The sequence below is a fragment of the Amblyomma maculatum genome, chromosome 3 (genome assembly GCF_055883805.1).
Source record: "Amblyomma maculatum isolate TAMU_Amacu chromosome 3, ASM5588380v1, whole genome shotgun sequence".
Taxonomy (NCBI): Eukaryota; Metazoa; Arthropoda; class Arachnida; order Ixodida; family Ixodidae; genus Amblyomma; species Amblyomma maculatum.
The window spans coordinates 158,068,021-158,093,239 of NC_139346.1; the positions used below are offsets into that span (position 1 = coordinate 158,068,021).

The 25,219-nt window shown below is 47.1% G+C and overlaps 1 protein-coding gene across 1 annotated transcript in view; it reads left to right on the top strand.

The window, feature by feature from the left end:
- Nucleotides 1–25,219, top strand: part of LOC146196608 (high affinity cationic amino acid transporter 1-like) — a 375,314-nt gene that overhangs the window by 318,179 nt on the left and 31,916 nt on the right. Inside the window, exon 6 of the mRNA XM_084598375.1 lies at nt 2,501–3,605. Coding sequence (XP_084454501.1) covers nt 2,501–3,605 — 1,105 coding nt within the window. The remainder of the gene's footprint in view (nt 1–2,500; nt 3,606–25,219) is intronic.

Here is a 25,219-nt window from a genome sequence, read left to right on the forward strand (position 1 = left end):
AGATTGGACGCAGACATTCTTGCTTGTGCAGCGTCAAAGTGCAGCCTCCATTGTAAAGAGCGGATGGTCAGCAATGAGGCCGCCAAGCAACGCTTGGCAAGCTGCAAACTCTTTATGCCACGGACAGGTGCAGTAATAGCCGATAGCATTATGTTGCCAAGCACACGGGAAGAAAAGGTCTAGCACTTCCTGAGAGAAAACGCGCGAGACAGGATGAAATAAAAGTACGCGGAACTTCTCTATAGATAATTTAACAAGGTCAGTGAATGACCGCCTTTCCAATCAGCGAACGTTACGACTACCGAATGGGCAATAAAGTGTGAGTAAATGAATCTGCCTCATTCGCTGACATTTTATCGCCCATGCGCAGATATGACGTAGACTGGTGGAAAGTGTTTATCTCCGTCAAGACCTCCATGGTGACGAATAGACTCGCGGCGTTACTGTAACTGCGCGTTTAGTGCAAATGGTCTGACTGCTGTACTTCGCTAGGTTAAATAGACAGTAGAATATGTTAGAGGTAAATATCCGATTTACTGAACAAGTTTACTGAATTGTCCGGAGTATTAATAAGTGTCACGCAAACCAAATTGAGTGGGTTGTCTCGAATCCGATGAGGGAAAGGAACGTTTGCAAATAAGCAGCCATTTTCCGATGACCACAAACACACACACGCACGTGCGCACACACACACGCACGTACGCACGCACACACACACATAATGCGCACCCGTTCCTTTAGGAACACCGCAACATCGTTGCGTTGACACGGCGGGAAATCTGTCTCGACTAAATATTATTTCCGGACCACCTAATGAATGCCTCCATCCTGGCTCAAATCCGCAAACAGCGGCCGCGTTCAATACGGAATTCAAAAGGAAACACATTACGCTGCGCAAACGTCGCGGAGATAATGTCCTCCCCGCCAGGGCGACATGACCCTGCATTGCACAAAAAGCCCACAGCACACGTATGTACGTGTGAGGCAGTCGTCTCGCCCTCTCCGCACGCACGCTCATACGTGCACACGTGCACATAAACACACACATGCATACAAAAAAACAAAAGCTATGAGAGGGAGGAAAACGAAACAAGGCTGCCGAAGAATCGAAAGAACAGGAGCGAAGCGCATTGGGGTAGTGACGTTGTTTCGACTTCGTAAACGAATCGTGCGGTGTGGCATTTTTCTCCTCCATTTCTTCGCTTCTCTCTCGTCAAATAGCGAAGATGAAAGCTCGTGGCGGGGGCGGCTCTCCGGCAGAGCCGTTCTCCCTACGGGCATGTCGCTTGGAGCTGCGCGATAAGCCAGACAATACCAAAGAGCTCGGGCTTCAATGGCAGACACCCGAGCGCGTGGCCGAGCCCCAAAGCTGTTCGCTATCTTCGGCCGGCAGCATGCCTTCTTCGTCGGGGTCCTTTCGCACGCTCGCCCGATCCGGCGGCGCTGTGCTGAGCACGCATATACCGTTTCATTTATCCGCTCGGGCAGACCTTGTATGCATAGCGATGGAGAAATCCTGCGCGGCCCTGCGGGCAACGCGCCTCACTTTTGTAGACGAAACGAAGCGGTCGTTTTCCTCCCGTCGCACTTCTCCAAAAAAAATAAAGTTTAGATAAAACGGTGTTCACGTATACGAAAGTGGACGTCAAAAGCAGGTGCATGTATGGTGCAGGCCCTTTTGTACTCTCAGCGGGTATACACGTCTCAAGATTACGACCGCTGTGGTTTCTCAAGGATCATCATACTCGTGCGCATGTGCAGATAAGGAGGCTTTGGCCTCGGTCTGTTTTTCTTGCGTCTTTTCCGTCTCTTTGTATCTTTAAGTTACAAACCAAGTGCAGAATCAGATCATAATTTGGGTCCTGTCGTCGTCTTTCTTGTTTTTTAGCAGTAGCGTCCTTTCTGTCAGCAGCATTTGGCAGTAATAGCTGACGCCTATTTAGAACTCTGCGCACACGTATTACGACATAATTGCACGCAGTGTGGTCGCAAATGATGTTTTGTTGCTAGAGCTCTACCAAACACTGAGACGTGTTCGTGGCGCTTCCGCAAAATAAGCTATTTCATTTGTCTGTGTGGCTAACTGGTAAAAAATATGAAACCGAAATCGAGAGTTGATTTGAGAATCGCGCTGAAGTATGACAGCATTATTTCAAGCCGGGCCCATCCTCTCTCCTGGAGCTTCGAAGCGGGTATAGCTGCCAGTAGGAGCTGTTCTCTAGTCGTATCCATGCAGTTTTTCTTAGTCAGTGCACGGTATGTCTCTAGATAGACGGCTTGCCTGCCAGGTCGCGAGGCTTATCTTACTGCACAACTCTGCGTGTCTTACGCGTCTAGCATTTTCTTTGTCCGAACACGTGAGTCTTTCTTTCATCGTCGCCCTTCTATCACACTTCGCATGAGCGGCTATTCTTCCAACTTGCATTTACCAGTTAACAGCGACGATAGGACCGTTGAGCGACTGACCTGACGGCGCACCTTTGTCCCTTCGTTCTGTCAGGTTTTCAACGGCGCGGCAACCTGCACATTCGCCTTCGTGGGCTACGACCTGGTTGCTCAGATGGCCACCGAGACGGCGCACCGGTTCCGCGTGGTGCCTTCGGCCGTCAGCCTGGTCTTCCTGCTCAGCCTTCTGGGCTGCTTCAGCAGCTCGGTGGCCGTCACTCTGCTGGCGCCTCACTCGACACTCGGAGGCTCGGCGCCGCTCCTCCAGGCGCCCTTCATCCGTGGCCTGCCGGGCCTGCTCTGGGTGCTCGGCTTCGGCTCGTTGTGCGGTCTCGCATCAGCCGCGGCCGCCTCCCTACGAGGCCTAGCCGTGCTGCTCGCCTCGCTCTCCGCCGACGGCCTCCTCTGCGGCCTCACGGACGGCAGCAAGAGGGCGGCTGTCACTGGCGGCTTCCTAGTCTCCGTGGCTGCCATGTTCGTGCATCCGGACACGCTTATGGGCATCCTAGGGCTGGGCACGGTGCTGTCACTGCTCGCTACAGCAGCGTCCGTGCTTGCGCTGCGCTACGGTCTCATCGACCACCTGCCCCTGGAACTTGGCGACCTGAGCAGGGACTCGAGCGCCACCTTGACCAGAGGCTCCGATGCCATCGTCGATGATTCCTCGCTGATGCGTTCCTCGGCGGTGGGCAACGGCGGCGGCTACGGCTCCTTCCAGAGGCGGACGTGGTCCGTGGAGCTGGTCAACCAGGGATACGTGCACTCGCTTTCGGGCGGCTCCAAAGTGTCCTCCTCGCTGTCTCCGTGCGGCGTTGCGGGCGTGCCTACGCGCTGCTCGTCGCAGCGGACCGCGGTGCTGGTGTGCGCAATGGTGGCGCTCATGTTCCTCATGGCAGTGCTCACGGTGCACGCTCCACGCGTCGTGGGCGCCGGCGCAGCGCGTTGGTGGCTCGAGGCGCTGGCCACCGCCGCGCTGGCTGCTGTGCTCGCACTGGCAGTGGTGGCGCTTCGGCAACCGCGGCACGGTGCTCCGACGGCGGGCCGCAACGCGGTGCCGTGCGTGCCGCTGCTCCCATTGTGTGCGCTCTGGATGGACGTGCACCTGTGCGTGTGCCTGCCCTACACCGCCTGGCTCGCCTTCCTCGTGTGGCAGCTCCTCGGTGAGTACTCCTTTCTCAATCACGGTGGAGGCAATGCCACGCCACCTGTTCGCAAAAGCCCTAGAGCGTGCTTTTCAACGCGATAGCCATTCAATTCCATTCTTAGTATCACTATACTATTATTAAAGTCCCCATTCTTCAGAAAGTACGGCGTAGCCGTTGACGGCAAATTGTCGTTGTTTTTAGCGAAACTCGTGGACATGCATCTAGCAAGTATAGTCGTTGGCAGCTAGTAACATGGTTGGACGCTAATTGGTCGGTGGGTTGTGTGACATCATGAGAGCACGTGACTGGAGGGTGAGATTGGAACGAAGACCTCGAGCACCCTTGGAAGTTATAGACACGCTGGTCCTAAGCCACGCAAGGTAATTCGTACGACTTAGCACTGAGCCGCTAGGGCGGCGAAGCAGCCATGGTCGCAATAAGAACGCTCATGAATAAACCTTTGATTGATTTCATTTGATTTTATTTTATTTGAAACTTCTGATTAAAACTCGGCCGCTCTGTGTTCCCGACTGCCTTCATCTGGTCCATGACACTATCTATATCTGGTGGTCTCTCGTGTAATGCGGTATCTTACAGCTGTATGCTTATGAGTATGTGGGGTTAGTATAGGCGTATAATAAAATATGAATAAACAAGCGAGTAGCAAAGGAAATCAAGATCAATATAAAAACCTACATACAGTGGCTAGTTTAAGTCAGCATATACAGGCCTACGACACAAGACGCTCTGAATACTGGTCATGCTAAACTTTTCAATAGATCCCGGAGAACAAAGGGTATGCTATGTAATTCCAATTAATAAGTTTCATGGAAACGACATTACTATAGAAACTCTTACGTTTACAGATGTGAAAAACCTTTTTGTATAGTCTTTTTTTTTTTGTTTTTGCTACAGCTGCGTACTGTTCAAGTCAGTGCTGTCTTTATCAATGTCTACTATTTTGTCTTTGCATTGCCACTTGCAAAAGATATGCATTTCATCGAGCCCATAACGTTTGTCACTTGGTTTAGAAATCTTTCACTTCTTTATTCTTTTAAATGTCTAGCGTTGGTGGTTGCTCTACGTCCATTCAATCCCGAGGTTCCTTTGTTTTGGATCGAGCTATGTAACACGTACTTCTACTTTGTACGATTTGAAACAAACCTATAACTCTTCGTTTCAAATTCTGTTACGATTGCAGACTTCCACATCGCTTTAAATATTCTGCTAAAAAATTTCTTTTTTATTTGTTTGTCGCTATGTTTCATATATAATTCTGATGTCTCTCGCTGTTTCTTTTGTTGTGAGGGGGAGAGAGCCTTATCAAGCTACTTAAATGCAACTATATGTGTCATCCCCTGTGTCCTCGCGACAACATGGAATAAACAAATGAAATGTAGGCGAACGAATGTCCGCCAGGGGACTCAGGAAATGAGGATCATTAACGCAGTTGCATGCCGCCCTTTACAGCCGAAGTTTAAGTGCTAGCGTCGGTGCGCATTTGATTGAGAAATCCATGACGCCTCCTAAATGTTCTCCTGCGCTTACAGCAGGTTACATAATATCAACGCACACTTGGTGGAAATGTAGGAAGATTAACCTTCTTTTCAACTTCTCTGCTATCTAGGGAGGGGTTTAAAGTCCCAAAGCGACTCAAGCTATGAGGGACGCCGTTGTGGAGGGCTCCGGAATATTATTGACAGCCTAGGATTATAATCGCATGAATCTGATGAGGAGGTTTGTATCCGTTTACGCTGGTGGACACAAAAGCTTGGGGAAACACTCGAGCGCTACCTTTAATAGCACTGCGAGATAGTTTTGGTGGATCTGCGTACCCACTAGCGGATTCTCGTTCACGCACATTCACTTTGCTACTCGTTTAATTACGTATATCTTAATTAGCGCCTCTTGTCTCTCACACCTTATCATTAGCATACATTCATAACTAAGCGCATTATGTAAAATACCATTCAATGCGTACGTATACAGCCTCGCTTTAACCAAGCCGCACGGACGTGTCTGAGTGGTTATAGGAGTGGCGCGCCTTACACGGGATCCAAGCGTACCGGAGGGTTTGGCTCCCACCGCGCTCTCACACCTCAAAGGATAAGCCTAAAAATACAGCTTCCGCCCTGTCACGTGGTCACGTGACGTCACATAATCCGCCCACCAATCAGTGTCCAGCCATGCCCGTAATTTTTCTGCACATTGAGCATTGAACATTTCGCCTTAAAAGCAGGAAAGGAGGCATTGTATCAGGACATCGTGGTCCACAGGGCAGTTAGGTCTGGAGGACGGGACGGCGGACCGGCCAGTAGCCGTTGAAGGCAGAGAGAGATAGAGACGATGAGGATGCTGGGGAGGATTTTCGCTTCATCTTTCGGCAGAATATAAAGGCGATGTGATATGTGCACTACTCAGATGCATGCATTGAATGAATCGACTGATTTGAGAGCACTGTTTTGAAAGCCTTTGGCTTCAAAGATGGTGTGCGGGTTTAGAACTTCTTGATGGTATTGAGGATTATGTTTTCTTGGTCGCACCGGCCCGTTTCATGACCAACAAATTGCCGTGAAGCGTGACAGCCTTGCAGGATTCAGAACGCTCTAATCATTTGCCTTTCCAGTATCCAACTTACCGAGATAAAAATGTCAAGTAAGTGGTTTGGATTAGAGCGGCGTATGCTCTTTTTCAACGCTTATAAAGGAAACACGTCCCTGATTTAAATCATTTTTCCAGCTTTAATTTCATTTTGAATTATTCAAACATTATTTCTAAGTGTCGTTCTCTTCATGTTGTTAACGTGCTCCATTCAGTAGGCTAGGAATTTACGCCACATTATGTGTAAGCCTAAATAAACTGAATTGGCTTTACGTCGACTCATCCCTAGTTGGTTCGGTTGGTTTCTGGGGTTTAACGTCCCAAAGCAACTCAGGCTATGAGAGACGCCATAGTGGAGGACTCCGGTAATTTCGACCACCTGGGGTTCTTTAACGCCCTTACAAAAAAGCTTAATGAGTTTCTGATTAAACGTTGATTACATTTCTCATCATGCACATTAACATTTCTATACCTTTTCTTGATGCATTTTTGATGAGTTTCATAAGAAAGTTGGCCACCGTGTTTCTGGTTGGTACCTAATGTGTGCATTTCTTGTGTGTTGTTCATGATTGTTGACCAATGAGCGCCTGATGGCTTTCACTTTTGGATAAAAAGTAAAAGCTAAAACGTAGCGAAGCACCTCAACTACATTAAAGAAAGGTAAAAAATAAAAACTAAGCGAAAAAAAAAAACTCCTTGAGTACGATTCGAACTCGTCACCTCTGACTCCGTAGCTTCCTACGCTAACCGCTCGGCCACTCGGGAAATTGGTAACGTTGGTAACGTATTTGCTTCTTATGTCTGGACTGCATTCATAAGATTGGGACTTCGAAGCATGTTTCGAAGTGTACACGCCATTGCGGCTGCTCTAACAATTACAACTTCTTGACCATTAGAACTTGCATCGAATGTTCTGGATGCCTATGCGCACTATTTTGTCCACTGGAGTCATTTTAATGTCGAGTTTGGCATCGCTGGCAAATTTATCAGCGCTGGCTCTTCGGTGGTTGCTACCTTGGGCGTAATTTTCGCTGAACACGGAACTGTAGCACGAACCTTCAAGGAAAAACAGTGCGACCAAGCTTCAATACCGGCAAGCGCAGCAGCGACAACACTATTTTACTGGTAACTAAATCTTATTTGTATCTAAACATTTCGTGAAGCGATGCGATGACTGAGGGCTCGGCTAACCTATACGCAGAGCATGAAGGAGCTCGAAAGCTTAAGAAACACGCAAAATATCATGCATTACAAGCTCTGTATGTTTTTTTCTTTCTCTCATGCATGGGCCCATCGCTCGGTAAACTACTCTCTTCCTTGTCTCCTTTTGAGTGATTACTTTGTAAACATAGCATATGTGAAAGGAAATTCAGCGCACATTCCTGCCAAATGATCAATTTATTGCTTAGTTTTGAGTTCAATCATTTCAGGCCACCTTTCCTGTCTGGTAGTAATGCAAGGGCATGCATTCATTAAACTCTTTTAAAAATATGTTGTTCGTCATTAATTATATATGTGTCCTCCAAAATCATCAAGCAGAAATAGTAACGCACATGTAGTGATAGTTGATAATTTCTTTCTATACTGAACTGCTCAGATTGCACTGTGTTTCAAGTTGAAACACACCGTGTCCTCTCAATGAGTGGTCGCAGTGACCGAGAAGATACACATCATACTTTCCGTTGACTTTTCACATTCTGTGCTTACACATTAGCAGTTCACAAAAAAAAACTTTGATTTCCGAAACAAGAAAGAATACTGTGAAATGTCAGCTGAGAATGTGGTTTAAGGTTGTTGCTAAAACACAGAAGGATTGAATGTCTGTTGAGTTCCTTTGTACTCATTAAGAAAATAATAAGACCAAACCAGAAGCTCAAAGCCCATTTTCGTAAGGGCGTGCACTGACATCGCACAGCACACGGGCCCCTTGCTTTTCGCCTCCATCGAAAAGCTGCCGCCGAGGACGGGATTCGATCCCGCGTCCTTGGGAATAGTAGGCGAGCGCCGCAACCACTGCGCCACCCCGGCGGGGCACTCATCCCTAGTGTATTAGCGACATGTAACTCTCTGTCGGCTCTTGAGCGTGCGTGCGTTTTCTGTCTGTGTGTGTGCGTGTGTGCGTGTATGCGTGTGCGTGTGTGTGTGTGTGTGCGCGCGCGTGTGTGTGTTTGCGTGTGTGTGTGTGTGTGTGTGTGTGTGTGTGTGTGTGTGTGTGTGTGTGTGTGTGTGTGTGTGTGTGTGTGTGTGTGTGTGTGTGTGTGTGTGTGTGTGTGTGTGTGTGTGTGTGTGTGTGTGTGTGTGTGTGTGTGTGTGTGTGTGTGTGTGTGTGTGTGTGTGTGTGTGTGTGTGTGTGTGTGTGTGTGTGTGTGTGTGTGTGTGTGTGTGTGTGTGTGTGTGTGTGTGTGTGTGTGTGTGTGTGTGTGTGTGTGTGTGTGTGTGTGTGTGTGAGAGAGAGAGAGAGAGAAAGAGAAATAAATTTGAGGTTGGGAAGGGGGAGGGGGTAGTCTGTTTTATGGCTATCCGAGGCTTTAGGGCTGTGGTACCTGAAACGCGAATTTGATGTAACCAAGAACTGTTTTTCGTGATCTTTCCAAGTAGCATTGCCTGAAAGCAAGATACCGTATATGTTATATACATTTCTTCACTTCGCTTTTTTCAAAGAGGGCGAACTCTAATTTTGTTCCTTAGGAAATAAAGGTAGCACATTCAGTCATGAGAGCAAGGGCGCTAATAAAAATAAAAAGAGAACTGTATATAGTCACTGCAGTTGAAATGACCAAATGGTTCCCTTTTGTGTTCGCTATCGAGGAAAAAAAAAAAGCAAATGAAATACAGCTTTCGGTACCGTGTAGCATCGTACTGTCAAGCATTTTTCATGGTCACGCTTATTCTCATAGAAGAAAAAGGCAGCTTTTTCAATAAGAGCCAGCCTCAGACCAATAAAGGAAGGAACAGGAGAACATAAGTGGTTAGGGAGCTCTTCCCTATTCGTTTTGCTTTCCGACGCACGCACATTCCAATGTACATGGTCCCGCATAAGGGAAGAGCGCGGGAAGAGGAATGACTCAAAAACGTCGTCTTGCGGCCTGACCGGCATTCCTTTTAGAACCTTGGGAGGACGACCATATAACAAAGTAACGTTCACTCATATTTTATTTTTTTAGGGTTATGGATTAATTGCGGGAACATCTGTTATACGGCTGTCTAGCATTAATGGCTTCTAGGTGTCGCTTGGGAATCACAGCCTTGTTTTCTTTGTTTATTTCTTGCCTCTTCGCACTCGCAAGGCAAATACAAAAGCAAAAAAAAAAAAAAAAGAAAAGAGAGAAGCTTCTTTGTAGTAGGATCTCCTCCCCTTCAATATTACAGTGTAGCGGCGGCATATTTTACTCGTCTTTAATTTTGTTTACTTATCTTCGTCATTTTCTGTTTTTGCAGCCCCCCTGTTTCCTTGGCCCCCTTTATATTGGCGGCGCAAACGAAAGCTTCCATTTTTTTTCTGTATGCATACAATATTCTTTCTATGCCGGGCCAAGGTGTCCCGTTAATTAATCACCTCAGCGCGTTTGCTTTGGGCTCGCCAGAACCGGACGTAAAAGCGGTGCTTCTTCACCGCTCGAAATCCTTCTTCGTGGACACTCTCTCGTTCTTTGCTTTTTTTTTTTTTTTTCGTTCACTACTTCTGCCTTTCATACGCCTTCTTTTTCTCATCTTTCGGCGGGCGTCTCTCTGCGCGCGACATCAAGGTCCCTTGTAATGAGAGGATCCCAAAAAGGGCGAGACGATACCCGGCACGCTGGCGCGGAGAAATTACGGAGGCAGCTCTCCTCATGCGCCCAATACACGCGATGCGAGCACGATTCATCTCTTACTTTGGGATGATGGGGGGAACTGGGAACGCGTCGTTTTTACTTGTCTTGAGTCTATTTTGTTTCTTTTAACGTTTCCCGATTACTGAGGACTGCCACGTGCGCCTAAACTAGCTGTTCTTTTGTTTTCAAGAGACGTCCTCATCTGCTTGCAACGGAGGTCGCAGTGGGCTAACCATCTGATGTCGATGCGTTATTCTGCTTACACGGAACTTGGTTTGGTTTGGTTTGGTTTGGTTTGGTTTGTGGGGTTTAACGTCCCAAAGCGACTCAGGCTATGAGAGACGCCGTAGTGGAGGACTCCGGAAATTTCAACCACCTGGGGTTCTTTAACGTGCACTGACACGGAAACTTTCATTTTAATGACAATGTTAGTAAACTAAATGTCGAAGCAAAGTAAAATGCAAAGAGCTACGAAAACTCGCGTCTGTACTTAACTGTCTGTTTTTTAAATAAAAAAAATGATTGAACAAAAGTAAATTCAAGCTGTGCGTTTTAAATAAACTTGATTAAAGTGATTGCAATCTGAAGCGTTATTAAAGCCGTGGCATTTACCACAACACTAAAGAAGGCCGCATCCCAAAAAGGGGTAAAAAAGGACACTTCAAACAGAGAGGCGTATAAACATGGCAGATATTGTACTAGGAGTAATTACTAGTCAGAACTGACAGTTTTTTTTTTTTTTTCAAATCAAATCAGTTTATTCAAACATCCTATGATGCTTAGGGGCACGGACAAAAAGCCCTCGATGGGCTTGACGAGGTCCGTGCCCCCTACAAGGCATACAGTGGACAGCGTTTGATGCGTCAATAGCAGAAATACACTAGCAGGACGCAGCTGCTCATAAACAGAAAATCATAAAGAAGGATACAAATATGATACGAATAACAATGACAAATGTTTAGGTTATGGAACATGACAGATATGATGAACGAAAATTGCATAGCACTGGAAAACACAGCTGAATGAGTACATATGACATGGTCAAACAAAGAAACTAACAATATTACTATATGTATTTGTGCAAAAAAAATAATACGCAAATCCTTGAATGATTTGTCAGTGACGTCTGTGCCATCTTCTCCGGAAAGCTCGTTAAGGAGGGATGGCAAGCAAAACTTCAACATTTGTTTCCCGTAATTTGTACGGCAAACGTCAACTTTCCATTTTTCCGGTTTTCGCGTACAATGCAGAGGATCGTTCGCCGAGAGCCTGGCTAGTTCAGCTAATGAATTATTGTGTTTGATTTTTTTCCGATTTGTAATAGCGGATCAGTCTGTAGGGGTGTAGGCACTGCACACGGATAATGTTAAACGTTTTGAACAATTCGGCTGTGTGTGAATAAGAAGGCACTTTACCAATTATGCGAATTGCAGTTTTCTGTACAAGCGAAAGTTTATTAATATTTCCGAGTGTAGTAGTTGCCCAGACAAGCGCGCCATAATTCATGACTGATGAAAACAGGGAATTGTATAGCAATATATTAATAGAAATGGGAAACAGTGAACAGTGGCGGCGTAAATAGCCAGTTGTGCGCGATAGTTTCCTCACAAGGTAGGTAACGTGGTCGTCCCATGACATATTCTCAGAGAAAATTATTCCTAAAGTTTTAAATTGCGAAACTACTTCAATGGGAGTGTTATTGATCACAAGGGATGGAAGATGGAAAACCTTATGACGTGGATGGAAGATAACTGCTTTGGTCTTATCAACGTTAATTTTCAGTTCGTTTTCAGTTGCCCAAGTGTTTATCAGCGCCAATGTCCTGTTTGCTCTTTCGGCTAAAGTGAGGCTTGACTGTCCGGAGAAAAACACGCTTGTATCATCGGCGTATATAATATAGTCAGCAGACTTATCAATGTTAACAATATCATTGACGTATATTAAAAATAGGAATGGCCCTAAAATACTCCCCTGAGGAACGCCTGAAGCTACTGATTTCACGGCTGAGCAATATCTGTTAATATCAACGAACTGTGTACGGTGTTGTAAATAAGACGATAACAAAGACAGGACTTTACCGCGAAAGCCATAGTGTTCCAACTTTTGAAGGAGGATTCGGTGGTTGATAAGGTCGAAGGCTTTCGTGAAGTCTAAAAAAATGCCAAACACAATGTTTTTATTTTCAAAATTTTGTAATATCAGCTCCTTTTGAGCAAGTAGAGCTAACTCGGTTGATTTGTTTTTTTGGAAACCATACTGTGCCGGAGTTATTATATTATGTTTGTCGGAAAAGGCCTTTAAGCGTTGAAGAATAATTTTTTCGAATCCTTTGGACAAGACAGGAAGAATAGAAATTGGACGATAATTTGATAGATTATTTCTGTTGCCTTTTTTATAGATTACGGTAACTCTGGCAGATTGCATATTGCGCGGGAACACACCTGATGATAGGCAAATATTAAATACATGCGTCAGATAGGGTGCGATTACGTGGTGTAATTTGAAGGCCAAGTGCATCTTCCGATTTGCTGTTGCTGAGTGACACAAACGCTGCAATAACTTCATCCTTAGTGGCTGGTTTTAAGAACATAGTGTGACCATTGCTTGGCTCCATGTAACATAAATTATTATTCATATTTCTATTTTGTGCCGAAGCCACGGAAAAGAAATAATCGTTAAATGCATTAGCTAGCTCAGCCCCACTTATCGTTACCTTTGAAACTGTTTCAGGAGACTGCCCGGTTAGAAAATTCAGGACCTTCCACACATCCCCCGATATAACCGTTACTCCGTTGCGTGACAGTTGCTATGACATTATACATCAGTGCTTGCGAAACTTAGTCTGATAGACGCGCTTTTGAAGCCAGAAGCAGCTCGCTGTACTGGAGCTAATTTACTCTCGGATATTAGCACACAGGAGAACGCTACTGTTTCATGCGTGCTCTCTGAAGCTTTGAAAAATGCTCCGATAAACCGCTTCGTGTAAATTATCACCTCTAGCACGGCGAAGCAAACTGCTGGATGTTCCGTAATGAGCCTAAAAACGCATTCATTGCCTATATAACGGCAACTGAAGCTTTAGTTATGCTTTTGTACATTAAGTGTATGTCGTCAACATTATAATGTGTGAAGTTTAGGAGCTCTCGGCAAGAGTGCGCAGTTTCATCGATTACAATGATTGCTGGCGTTTTCCTTCAGAATACGAAATGCTGAAAATGAAAAGTACATGCATCCTTAGTGTCCACAACTCCCTCACCCGGACTGTTTGCATTCTGCAAATAATGCTATGTTTATGCTTTGAATATATTTTATCTCAAGCGTTTATTTCGCGTTCTTTTCTTCTTTTTTTTTTTCATTCTGAATGACTGTGAACAGGCCATCTCATCAAGTTGTCAAGGATAGCAGCCGTATATATTCTTTTCTTTTTTTATTGTGCAGCTGTACCCGTCGTCATATTTCAACGCAGCTCCCACTTAAGCTGCTTTTTTTTTTTCTTCTTTATGGGCAAAGCACGTGCATTTGCCACAACACATTTGCCGTCGAACACCTTTCGGGACGAACTCCGGTCCCAGAGTGATCGATAGTTGCGGAACCCATCAGTTCTGCAGTAACGCCAAACGCATATCTGAAAGTGAAAGGAGCTGTCTTGCACCGTGCCGAGCGCAATATTCGTGTCTTTTCAAAAAAAAAAAAAAAGAAGAGAAAAAAAAAGATTGTAACAATCGTCAGTAGCCGCGCTTTCGTCCTGTTTGAAATGTTTTCCCCATAATCATTGCCTTCGCGGTCTTTTCATTATCGTAGGGGGGGGCTTTGTTTTGCCAAACGTAGGTGCATGTCAAGATTTTTCTGAGGAGGGAATAACTGTGAAGAGCGGCATGCGTCGGGTGCTCCGCCCTCCAATTCTGACGTTGCACTGGGGCCTAAGCGGCTAAGAGCACTCTACCGTTTGTTCCTGCTCCGCGAACCATTACTAATTACAGTGCAAGCAGGGTGAAAGCTTCAGCAGCCTTAAATAATCTGGGCGCAAACGCAGCTGAGATGCGAGGAAAGTATTCTGCTCGCTTACTGGGCGCCAACGCAGCTGGAGATATGCGAGGAATGTATTCTGCTCGCTTACTGAGTACACTTGCTTCAATGTGGGCGAACCGGTAAGGAAAAAGGAACGCACTGTCAGTTGGAATTAAGGGACGGTGAACTGTACGCTCGTAGTCATTGTACATTTATTTACTATATTATAAGCGCACATGTAGCAGCCACGTGTGTTTACTTGCGTCGGCTCTTCCCTTTAAGCCGAGATCTCTCTGCGTGTCATAACCGTAACAGGTTCTCTCGTCAAGACGGGCGGAAAAGAACGTTTGTAGAAGTAAATTCAGTCTGTGCAGACGACCAGCCGAGTCTAGATACTGGGAAGCAGAGGGTTAACGGAGCTAACTTTCAAGATTGTGGAATTGGTTATTCGTGCGGACCGTACTGCATGTGCGCACGAGTAAGAAGTACTCCGGAGGCAGACTAGAACAGGAGACTCATACAGCAAATAGAGGCATATATTATGCAGTATGGCGGGTGACGAAGCCCTCCGTATCTTACCGTCTGCGTAGAAGTGAGCTTAATGGAGACTTGCTCGCATTATTTTCAAGGAAGGAGCCCTTAACCCCGTGCATGCACATACAGAGAGGCAACCCTATGATTCTAGCTCTTCAAAATTCAACACTGTGGATCGTGATTTATAAAAGCGTTTCTCGAAACACTTTGGTGTTTTCACATTGGAGCCCAGCACTGCCATGCGGGCACATCGCAGCGCTTTTCTCCTTTCATTAGCACAGAGCAAACAGAGCGGCACTGCGGAGTGGCGTTTAGATAACGTCTTAACCACCTGATCGATAGCAAATATTATCACTTGGTGGCTCTTTGAGCTCACAAAGGTTTTGAGCTACTGAAGCACCTCAGCGCTCTAGCGTAGTTGTTTAAAGTCAGTGGCATATAGAAGGCTGAGGTTCAATACTTTGGACACATAAGTCAGCGCGGAATTCGTTGGAAACATCCCTGATCTTGAAAAAGATGGGAGGCAAGAGAAAACAAGGAAAACCGAGGTTGAGACCAATTGGCAGTTTTATGGAACCTGACAACACGGTTGAAGAATAAAGTAACTGTTGAGCTCGCGAAGAGTCCACATGACGGCGCTACCGAACAACACCTTAATTTAAATTCTATCTCCGTAAAATTCAACGACACAAGAACACGCGCAGAAAGCTCTCTACATTAGTACATAAAGGTGGTACGCAATAGGCTAAAGGGTTATATCTGTTTATTGGTGATCATATGCCAAGCTCCCTCGACACTACCACATTTTCCTGCGGCAAATGCTTCGCGCATAGATGTAGAGCCGCGAACCATCTGCTGCTTTCCATTCTCCTCTCTTTTCCGGGGCTTCTTGTTTGCTTTAGCGATGCGGATGGTTAACCCTTTGGCAAGCAGCACTAGCAAGCGTGCTACTCCAATGCACGAGTTGAAAGACACGTGGCATAATTACACAGGCCCTGACCATAGTGTTCGCTCCGAAATGGTTCTCACGCAAGCCTAGAGATGGCTCAGTTACGGATTGATGAGCTCCCGAGAGGCGCACGAAGCGGGTAAACTCTGCCGTGCGGACGAGGAGAGGAGAGGCGGCGTGTATAGAAACAAACGCTCGATATCCGGAAACGGAAAGAAAACCCTCGCCGTGGCGAACGTGATCGCCATGTAATGGCGATTGATGACTGAAGTCACGGAGGGGTTGCTGCAGCGCCCCAAAGGCGCTGGAAAGTATAGGAGTAGTGGGACAGTGCGCGGTAGAAGGAACGCTTAGCGAACGGCACTAAGCCCACGCACGCCGTGCGCGTAGCGTCATTATATACGTGCTCAGCTGAAAGCCTATATACAAAGTCATAACAGTAAGAGCGCGGGAGGTGGGCGACATTAGAAAACTAGAAAAAGAAAGAAAACAGGGGTGCACCAGAACGCGGGAAAATCACGTATATATGCGGCTGTTGGGGATAAACGTGTCATTTTGGAGATGTTTTCTTTCTTTTTGTTTCTCTTCTTTTGTTTGTTCCTGCTTCATTTTTTTGTTTTCCTTCTTTTGCTTGTTTCCGCTTCTTCCTTTCCTCGTGTGACTATTGCTTTCCGTCTTTCTCTTATCTTCTGCCTTTATTTCGGTTGGCCCGCTATCTGACTCGCCGTAATGATTCCCACTCCTCGCTGCGTGAGGTGTTGCTCTGATCGTCGCGTTCTCTTTGAAGCCCGACTTTCATTCCCGAAGTTATAGCTCACACTGTGGTGCTACTTTGCATGCAAATGAAGTGTGCTCCACCTAGCTTTGCTTCAGTAGTACGCATCGTGTGCAACATGGACATCAACCGAGCGTGGCGAAAGCGCGAAGAAGGTGATTTAATCAGTGCTTGTGTGGCTTGTGCGAACGCTTGTGACACTTGTCCACGCTGCCATTGAACACGGCCGCTTTGTTTTTTTCTGAATATTAATGCGGTTTGAGCCGCGCTTTAGATCGCCATTGCACCCGCCAACGCTTAGGTGGTGGACGACGACTGTTGGGGCGAGCGTCTTTTTCTCCCTCTTCTTTTTCTTTCTTCTCTACTCTCTCCCGTCCGCGCGAGGCAGCGGAGGTGGCTCAGCTTTCGATGGAGGCGAAACGATGTGACGTCCGTGTGCTGTGCGATGTCAGCGCACGTTAAAGACCCCCAGGCGGTCGAAATTACTCCGTAGCCCTCCACTACGGCTCCTCTTTCTCTCTTTCCACTTTCACTCCCATCTTCCTCCCTTCCCTTACGGCGCGATAGCGGTGTCCACAGAAACCAGTGAGACAGTTACCGCGCCTTTCCCTTCCTATAAATAAATCAGTAAATCAGTGGCTCAGCTCCCCCGCCAGGGTGGTGTAGTGGTAGGACGCCCGACTACTGTGCCGGAGTACGCGGGTTCGAACCCGACCTCGGCGGCTGCGTTTCGATGGAGGCGAAACGATGTGACGTCCGTGTGCTGTGCGATGTCAGCGCACGTTAAAGACCCCCAGGCGGTCGAAATTACTCCGTAGCCCTCCACTACGGCTCCTCTTTCTCTCTTTCCACTTTCACTCCCATCTTCCTCCCTTCCCTTACGGCGCGATAGCGGTGTCCACAGAAACCAGTGAGACAGTTACCGCGCCTTTCCCTTCCTATAAATAAATCAGTAAATCAGTGGCTCAGCTCCCCCGCCAGGGTGGTGTAGTGGTAGGACGCCCGACTACTGTGCCGGAGTACGCGGGTTCGAACCCGACCTCGGCGGCTGCGTTTCGATGGAGGCGAAACGAAGAGGCGTCCGTGAGCTGTGCGATGTCAACGCACGTTAAAGATCCCCAGGCGGTCGAACTTACTCCGTAGCCCTGCACTACGGCTCCTCTTTCCACTTTCACTCCCGCCTTCCTCCCTTCCCTTACGGCGCGGTTGAGGTGTCCACGGAAAACAAGTGAGACAGTTACCACGCCTTTCCCTTCCTATAAATCAATCAGTTTTTAATCAATCAATCAATCAGGTGGCTCAGCTACAGAGCCAGTACCAGGTCCGTGCATTTTCTTTTCTTTCTTCCTCCGGCCACAACAACAACAATTCACATCGCACAGCACAAGGACGCCTCCTCGTTTCGCCTCCATCGAAACGCAGCTACCAGTGGTCGGAATCGAACCCGGGAACTCCGGAACGGTAGTCGGGTGTCTTAACACTGCACCACCGCGACGGCCACTGGCGCGCTTCGTATACCATTTAAACTGCAGAAGCGGTGAATATCTCTTTTTTCCGGTTCTTTAAGAGTCACGCCTTATATTTATTCGACATGGGGCCTAACAATGCATATATGGCCCTACATTGGGAAGGAAGGGCCGAAGTAGGACCAGAAAAAGAGGAACGTGTACGTGAAGTATGGAAAAGCTCGCATAGATGGTGTCTTGAAAAGCGCTTTGCCGTTGGAGAAGGCGTCCACTGTCCGGGAATTGAAATCCTCTTTTTTTATAATCAGATTAATGCATTGTGTAGGAATCGGCACCACATTTTCTCACTTAAATTGCGTTCTTTGCTTGACCAAACTAGAAGCCTCTTGTGGTGCGCAATTCGTCTTTTGAATCTTTTGAAAAAGCGGAATCTCTTCAGTGGAACGTGTTCCAGTACGTCTCCTTAAATTACAGAAATATTCTTAATTACTCATTATTAGCCGAGGACAAGTCGAGACAGTAGTCAAGTGCCCTTGAGAATTTAATTGTGGCAACAGTTTTCATCGTATACACGGCTCTGAGAGTCGCTTGGCGTTAATTAACACTAGTAGCACATTCGTGCCCGCCTTTCCTTTACGTAATTCCTTCTCAGTTGTGCCACATGCACAGGCACCAGAAAGCCCTGTCTCCAGGAAGCAAGTTCACACTAGAATTTGCACCCATAGAAATAAGATCACGTGTACGTTCGGCATGTCGCGAATTCATATTACCGGGCATTAAAAGATCAACTACCATTATCTAGTACACTATAACCGCCATCTACATTGTGCTTGTTTTTACGGCAACATCTCCAGAGTGCGGTCGCCTAGATGTGCTGAATCATTTTTTCCTTTCGCACTAGCATTATTCCGCTACGTGTCATATATAATCTGCAAGCGTGGACAGCTTTTCTTTGCTTCAAAGTTAAACCTGCAGTTTGTTTCCGCTGCGTCCAGTCCTTTATGAAGCTGAGAGCGGAAAATGCGACAGCCACATTTTCTCGCGCATTGCTTTCGTTTTCGATCGCCTCTCAGTATGATCTACCGTTGTGTTTTATTCCAGTTCATATGAAGTTTTTCTTGTGTCTACGCTAAAGCCATGCGGTGAGGCACAATGAATCGATGCGGAAATAGAAGTTTTCCAACTCCCTCGGCAGCCTGGAAGCGCACTATTCGAAACGAAATTGGAGTCGACAGCTCAAATTCGGCTCCACTCCGCTCCTTGTTGGCTTCCGCAGAGGAAAGAAACAACGCCCTAAACGTCAGCGCGTGCTGCTAGCTCATTCTTTATTTCTTAGCTCTCGAAAAGTGTTGTTCTCTTTTTATTTGCTTTAGACTCAGCCATCACGTCAGACTGTTGCAAGCCTGTTGGATATTTGGGAGATCAGGATGTCACAGTTCGGTGACGCCCACTAGATCAGCTGTTCTATTACCGCCTTTCCATTCATTTTGGAACCCGTCGAATTTTTTTGTCTTGTTGCTGTTATGTCCGAAAAGTCGGTAATGCCGTGAAAATATGCGCGGTTTCTAATAAAACCTTTCGATACATTCGTTTTGTTTTTATTTTTAGACCTCAGGATGAGAAACCTGCTTCGTGCGTTAGAAAAACTTGCGATCCGAGAGGAAATATCTCGCGCTGGTTCATGTAGACATCTTGGATCTCATCAGCTCAAGGTCACATTTTCAATAAATAAACCAATCAAGAGCTTTATTTCGCTCGAGCAAAAAGATGGCGGGAGAAAAAGATGCTTTGTTTCCGACTAGACGAGGCTCCGCCCACATGCACAGCAGACACGTGAAGAGCGCAGACATTTGCATTAACGTAGGGGAACAGTCTTTTGGTAAATGTTTCATCAGGAAATCCTATTTTAGTGTGAACCATTAAACTAACCAGTTTTGCAACACGGTTTAAAAACTATGGACAGTGTAATTTAGAAGAACATTTCCAAAACACTCTTCTATATAATTATGGCATTGGTATGTAATATTATATCAGCTGTCTTAAGACTGCTGGTTGAAGTAGCACAGTACGTTTAAAATACGACACTTTTACTAGATTCTTGGCTCACTCGTAAGGATACATATCTTTAGGTTAGCGTAGAGTATCCGAAATATTGTATTTGAACACTTCTTTTACTGCACTACTTGTTAGCAACGTAAACGCTAAAACTGAAAAGTGGAAAGCCTACCTGCAATAGCACCCAAGGTGAACCACTCTACATACTCGCAAAAATGCTGTGCTGGGGATTCGTAATAAGTGTGACTTACTTGCGGTTAATAATAATAATAATTGGTTTAGAGAAAAGGAAGGGAGCAGTATCTGTCACACTTGTTCTGTGGACACCTGAACCGTAAAAGAAGGGAGGAAGATGGTAGTGAAAGCGCGTAGAGAGAAAGAGAGGGCTCCGGAGCAATTTCGACCACCCGGGGATCTGGTTTGGTTTTGTTTGGTTTTGTGGGGTTTAACGTCCCAAAGCGACTCAGGCTATGAGAGAGGCCGTAGTGAAGGACTCTGGAAATTTCGACCTTTAACGTGCACTGACATCGCACAGCACACGGGCGCCTTGCTTTTCGCCTCCACCGAAAAGAGGTCGCCGAGGCCGGGATTCGATCCCGCATTCTTGGGAACAGTAGTTAAGCGCCGTAACCGCCACCCCGGTGGGGTCTTCAACGTGCACTGACATCGCACAGCACACTGACGCCACTTCGTTTAGCCTCCATCGAAACGCAGCCGCCAGCGGTCGGGATCGAACCCGGGTACTCCGGCACAGTAGTCGGGCGTCTTACCACTGCACCACCGCGGCGGACTGCAGTTAACAGACACGAGGCGAATAACGAAAGTGCTGACTACGAGGTGTCATCGCTGCCTGTATTATGTCCAATGACTTATAGAATCCCCCCTACCTCTTCGCCTCCTGCCAAGGAATAAAAGAAACATTACAGGGACTCTCAGCCCTGCCGGGGTGGCACAGTGGTAAGACGCCCGACTACTGTCCGGAGTTCCCGGGTTCGAACCCGACCTCGGCGGCTGCGTTTCGATGGAGGCGAAACGGAGTGGCGTCCGTGTGCTGTGCGATGTCAGCGCACGTTAAAGATCCCCAGGTGGTCGAAATTACTCCGTAGCCCTCTACTACGGCTCCTCCTTCGCTCTTTCCACTTTAACTCCCACCTTCCTCCCTTCCCTCACGGCGCGGTCCAGGTGTCCACAGAAAACGAGTGAGACAGTTACAGCGCCTTTCCCTTCCAGTGAACCAATTATTAATTTAATTACAGGGACTCTCAACTTCGCCTCAAAAACAGACGCCACAGTGCCTTCAACACCACCTTTTCATGCTGCGAATACTTTCATATTCTTCATTTAAGCAGGTTTTGGGGGAAAGGAAGGTACATATGTTGTTTGTTCGAATCCCTGGCCTCAACTTGACTACCAGATGTATCACGCCACTGTGAACGCTGTAGAGCGAATGGTTGTGTCCCAATTTTCATATTAGATCACGTTCATGTTTTATTTTTTCGACGTTTTTCTCAGTTCTGGGTCACGGCGCCGGCAACGTCTTTACGTCCCAACGAGCAGCACACGTACGCTTCGCGTAAAATAGTAGTTATATTAGTTAAGGCCGTTTTGAACAGGAGAAATCTCGGGCACCCACTGCAGGGCACGTCTGTTCCATCTCTGTGCATAAATAATTACAATGCAAATGCGCTTCTTTGAAGAAACACCGTGAAATCCACGCACATCATACTTCCCATGTTAGATGAAGAAAAAAGTGACCCTATTATCAGTCACCATTCTTACTCAGTTTTATTGGAACTTTCTCTTATACGCCAACGTCGACAAACATGTGATCTCGTAACCAGCACGGGAAGTGGGCCGAATATTAGTCACTATTATTAAAGCATCTTACTTATTATAAGACTCGAGACAGCTAGGCCACTTTCTTTGCTTGCCATAATTCTAATGATCGTGTCTGCATGCCGGAAAAAGGTCCCGTTGAGGAAATGCAACGAGCAACATAAGAAGCACTCACCGCCACGTAGGTGGTGGTTAGCTTTCATTTTTCTGTTACTCTGCTCATATAATTAGGAATCAGAAGCATACTTCCGCGTGCAACGTACTCGTTTTACGTTCTTCGCTTTGTTTCAACCAAGCTTTCTTCTATCGCGCTATTTTTTTTTTTGACCGCTCCTCTTAGTCACGTTCTAACCACACCACATTACTCATCATCATCATGTATGGGGAACGCGCACTTCGTCTCGAGAAATTAGAAGAAGAAAGTGAAGAAACAGCCAATTAAACTTCCCTAATATCACCATCTTTGGAATGTCCCGTTTTCAGCGTTATCAATACCTAGCCGCTTCATGCAATGGTCCCTTGCTATTTACAGCCGAATACCGGCATCTCATATACTCATGGAAAGTTCGTTCATCTAAATCACGGCAATGTGAGGTAACGATGAATCTCATGAGATGCAGGATTCCTCGCCTAAATCTTTATTTATGTAGATGCGGGATCAGCCCCACAAGCTTTTGTGAGGCTTGCGGTGAGATTGAAAATATTGATCACTTCCTTCTCGCTTGCCGAAGGTTTCACATCAGAGGCATTTAAAAATTCCAGACCCGCTTCTACTCTCCTTCGGTGCGAGTGCGAAAGGATTTGCGTTGCCTCAAATTTGTCAGCACTTACATAACTACATCACAGCTACGGACAGATTCCCTTGCTAATTGAATTCCAAATTTACAAACTTCCAAATTTTTGATTCGTATTTTTTCCTTTCAATCAATTTTGTGATCTTAAATCTTATGTTTTTGTTTAGTTGACAATTACTTTATTGCACTAATTCAGTTTGTGTAGGACATTTGGCAGTTCATACTGAACCCTGGCCAATCCCCCTTCGTGGGTATGTGCCATATATCAAGGCAGAAGAAGAAGAAGAACTTCCGTAGAGGCCGCCGCAGAAAAGGACTAGGTGGTATGGAACCTTCGTTCGAGGAAGGTACGCTTTCTGATGACCGCGAGCGGAGCACCAAGCGAGCATTTTTTCGGTGTTGCACTGTTTTCCTCGCCTCTGCGGTGGTTGTGCTGGGCTTCCACGGAGTTCTCCGACACGTCGTCCTGCCAGAGATGAACAAGACCTTCTCCTCGTCCTGGTCAGAGAACATAGGACGAAGACCCGAGGAGCTCAACGAGAGCACTACGGGCTTCGCCGCTCCTGACCCCGGGGGCGGCCTACTCACGGCTACGCGCGCTCTGCCCGAAGATGTCGTGTGTAATACGTCGGCGTGCCTCGACTTTGCAGCTCGCACCCTTCATCTTCTCAGGTACGCGATAAATCCGTGCGGAGATTTCTACAAATATGTCTGCGACTCGTGGCAACATGATCACTCGCTGAAACAGAACTCGCATTACGCGTCCACGGACACGGTCTACCTGAGGCAGTACGTGAACATGTTCAGGAAGGCTCTGGAGAGGCCCGGTCCGGTCCCAAGGCTGGGCTTTCTTTATCAAGTCTGCAAGAAAGCGCCGGGAGACACGTTGTTTTCGAGGCTTCTGTCCACCTTCCTTTACACGCTTGACTTTGGGAACTGGCCCTTTTCCACGGCGAGTTCCAGGGGCATACCCGTGGAGGACGTCTCACGCAAGATAGGCGTGCTGAAGAGGGAGCTGGGTCTTGACAGCCTCTTCGGATTAGGCATCGAAGGGGACCCGGACAACGCATCAAGGATTTTGGTTTCCGTGGGGCAGCCAAGGCTGCTTGTTGAGAGAGAGTTCGCGTCATCCTGGAGTAACCTCTGGCTGGACAAGGCATTCCGGCTGCTTTCTCAAAGAGTTGGCAAGAATGTCACGGCCTACATTGGAATCTCACAACTAGAGTTAAGACTCCAGAGTTACATGGTTGCGGAGAAACATGAATGCCTGGCAAGCTGTGACATCGCGGACGCTGATACCCTTCCTGCTATCCCTGTGGTCAACTGGACGTTTCTCTTTCACGGATTCCTAGGGGTTGATGTCCGAGTGGACCGAGTTCGCCTAACGTCACCGCGGTATCTTCTAAATTTGTATAAGAATTCCAACTTTGACAAGGCTGACATCTTGAACCACATGATTCTTCGCGTAATGATACTGATTTTGCCCTTCATCAGCGACGACCTCCTATTCAGCACTATAGCATCGTGGAAGGTGAGCAAAGAGCATAAGCTGCCTTTTGACGCCACGCGTGAAGACCAGTGTCTGCACACTATGCTTGAAGTGGAACCGTACATGCCGATGGAGTTGGTGCGCTCTTCCCACCTTATTCAGCTATCCAACAGCCACTTGGCCAAACAGGTGTTGAGCCCTTCATTTCTGTCCGTTTTCACCGACCATATCGGCGAGGTGTTTCGGGGTCAAGACGCGGCCATCGAGAAGCTCCTAAAGAGCATAGCTCTCATCCAGCTCGAAATCCTCTCCCCCGCTTCGCTACGGAACCCGCATCAACGACCGAAGTACACCGACAACATATACACCAAGAACCCGACGACGCCGCTACTCTATTTCATCTACTACTACGTGAAGAACTCTGCAATGAAGAGACAGCGTCCGCTAGCAGCCTCTAGGAATGAATCGTGGACCAAATGGAGCCTCCACTTCTCAGATACCATGCCTAGGTTAGACGCGCCCTTCAGGACTCTCCAAGTGCCAATCACTGCCTTCGACCTGATGCTGCCTAACGACCCAGTGGTGGAGCTTTTTCACTTACCTCGCCTCGCCTTCAGGATATACAGGGTCTTGGCGGAATACGTCTTGTACTACGTGCGGGCTGAAAACATCACGGCCGCGAAGGCCACCCTGGACTCGATACGCTTATGCCTCAAGTCTCAGGTCTACGACAAGACCACAGAAGCTGTGGGAGACGTGACGGGCGTGAATCCCATGCTAGACTTTCTGGCGTTGAGCCCAGCGTACCAGCTCTTCCGCAAGGAAATGGCCAGAGTGGCCAAAACGGTGCGTGTCCGGGGCCTGGAACGGTACAGAAGCACGCAGCTATTCGCCGTATACTTCGCTGCGTCCTTTTGTGAGAATGCCAGTCCTGACTACCTCCGGTGGCAGCAAAAAGCTTCCGCGGAGAGCTGGACTTGGACAAGAGTCAACGATATTGTTCAAAGCGTGGGCGCGATATCGCGAGGCTTCAGATGCGGTTTTGCGCGACCTCAGCATCGCCGCGGTGACTGTTTTTTGTAGGACTTCAGTATGACTCGACCTCACTATTTTTATATCACTATCTCAACACCAGCGTAATATAAAACAAGCTATCTATGTCATTACTTGTACATCGGATTGTGCGCGTTTCTATCCTGTTGGTTTCGAGAAATTGCAAATTTATAAGTAACCGGCGCTACAAAGACAGCGCAGAACGGTCAACTCGGTCTTACAAACAAGAGTTATGAATGCTGCCTGGCTAAACCTGA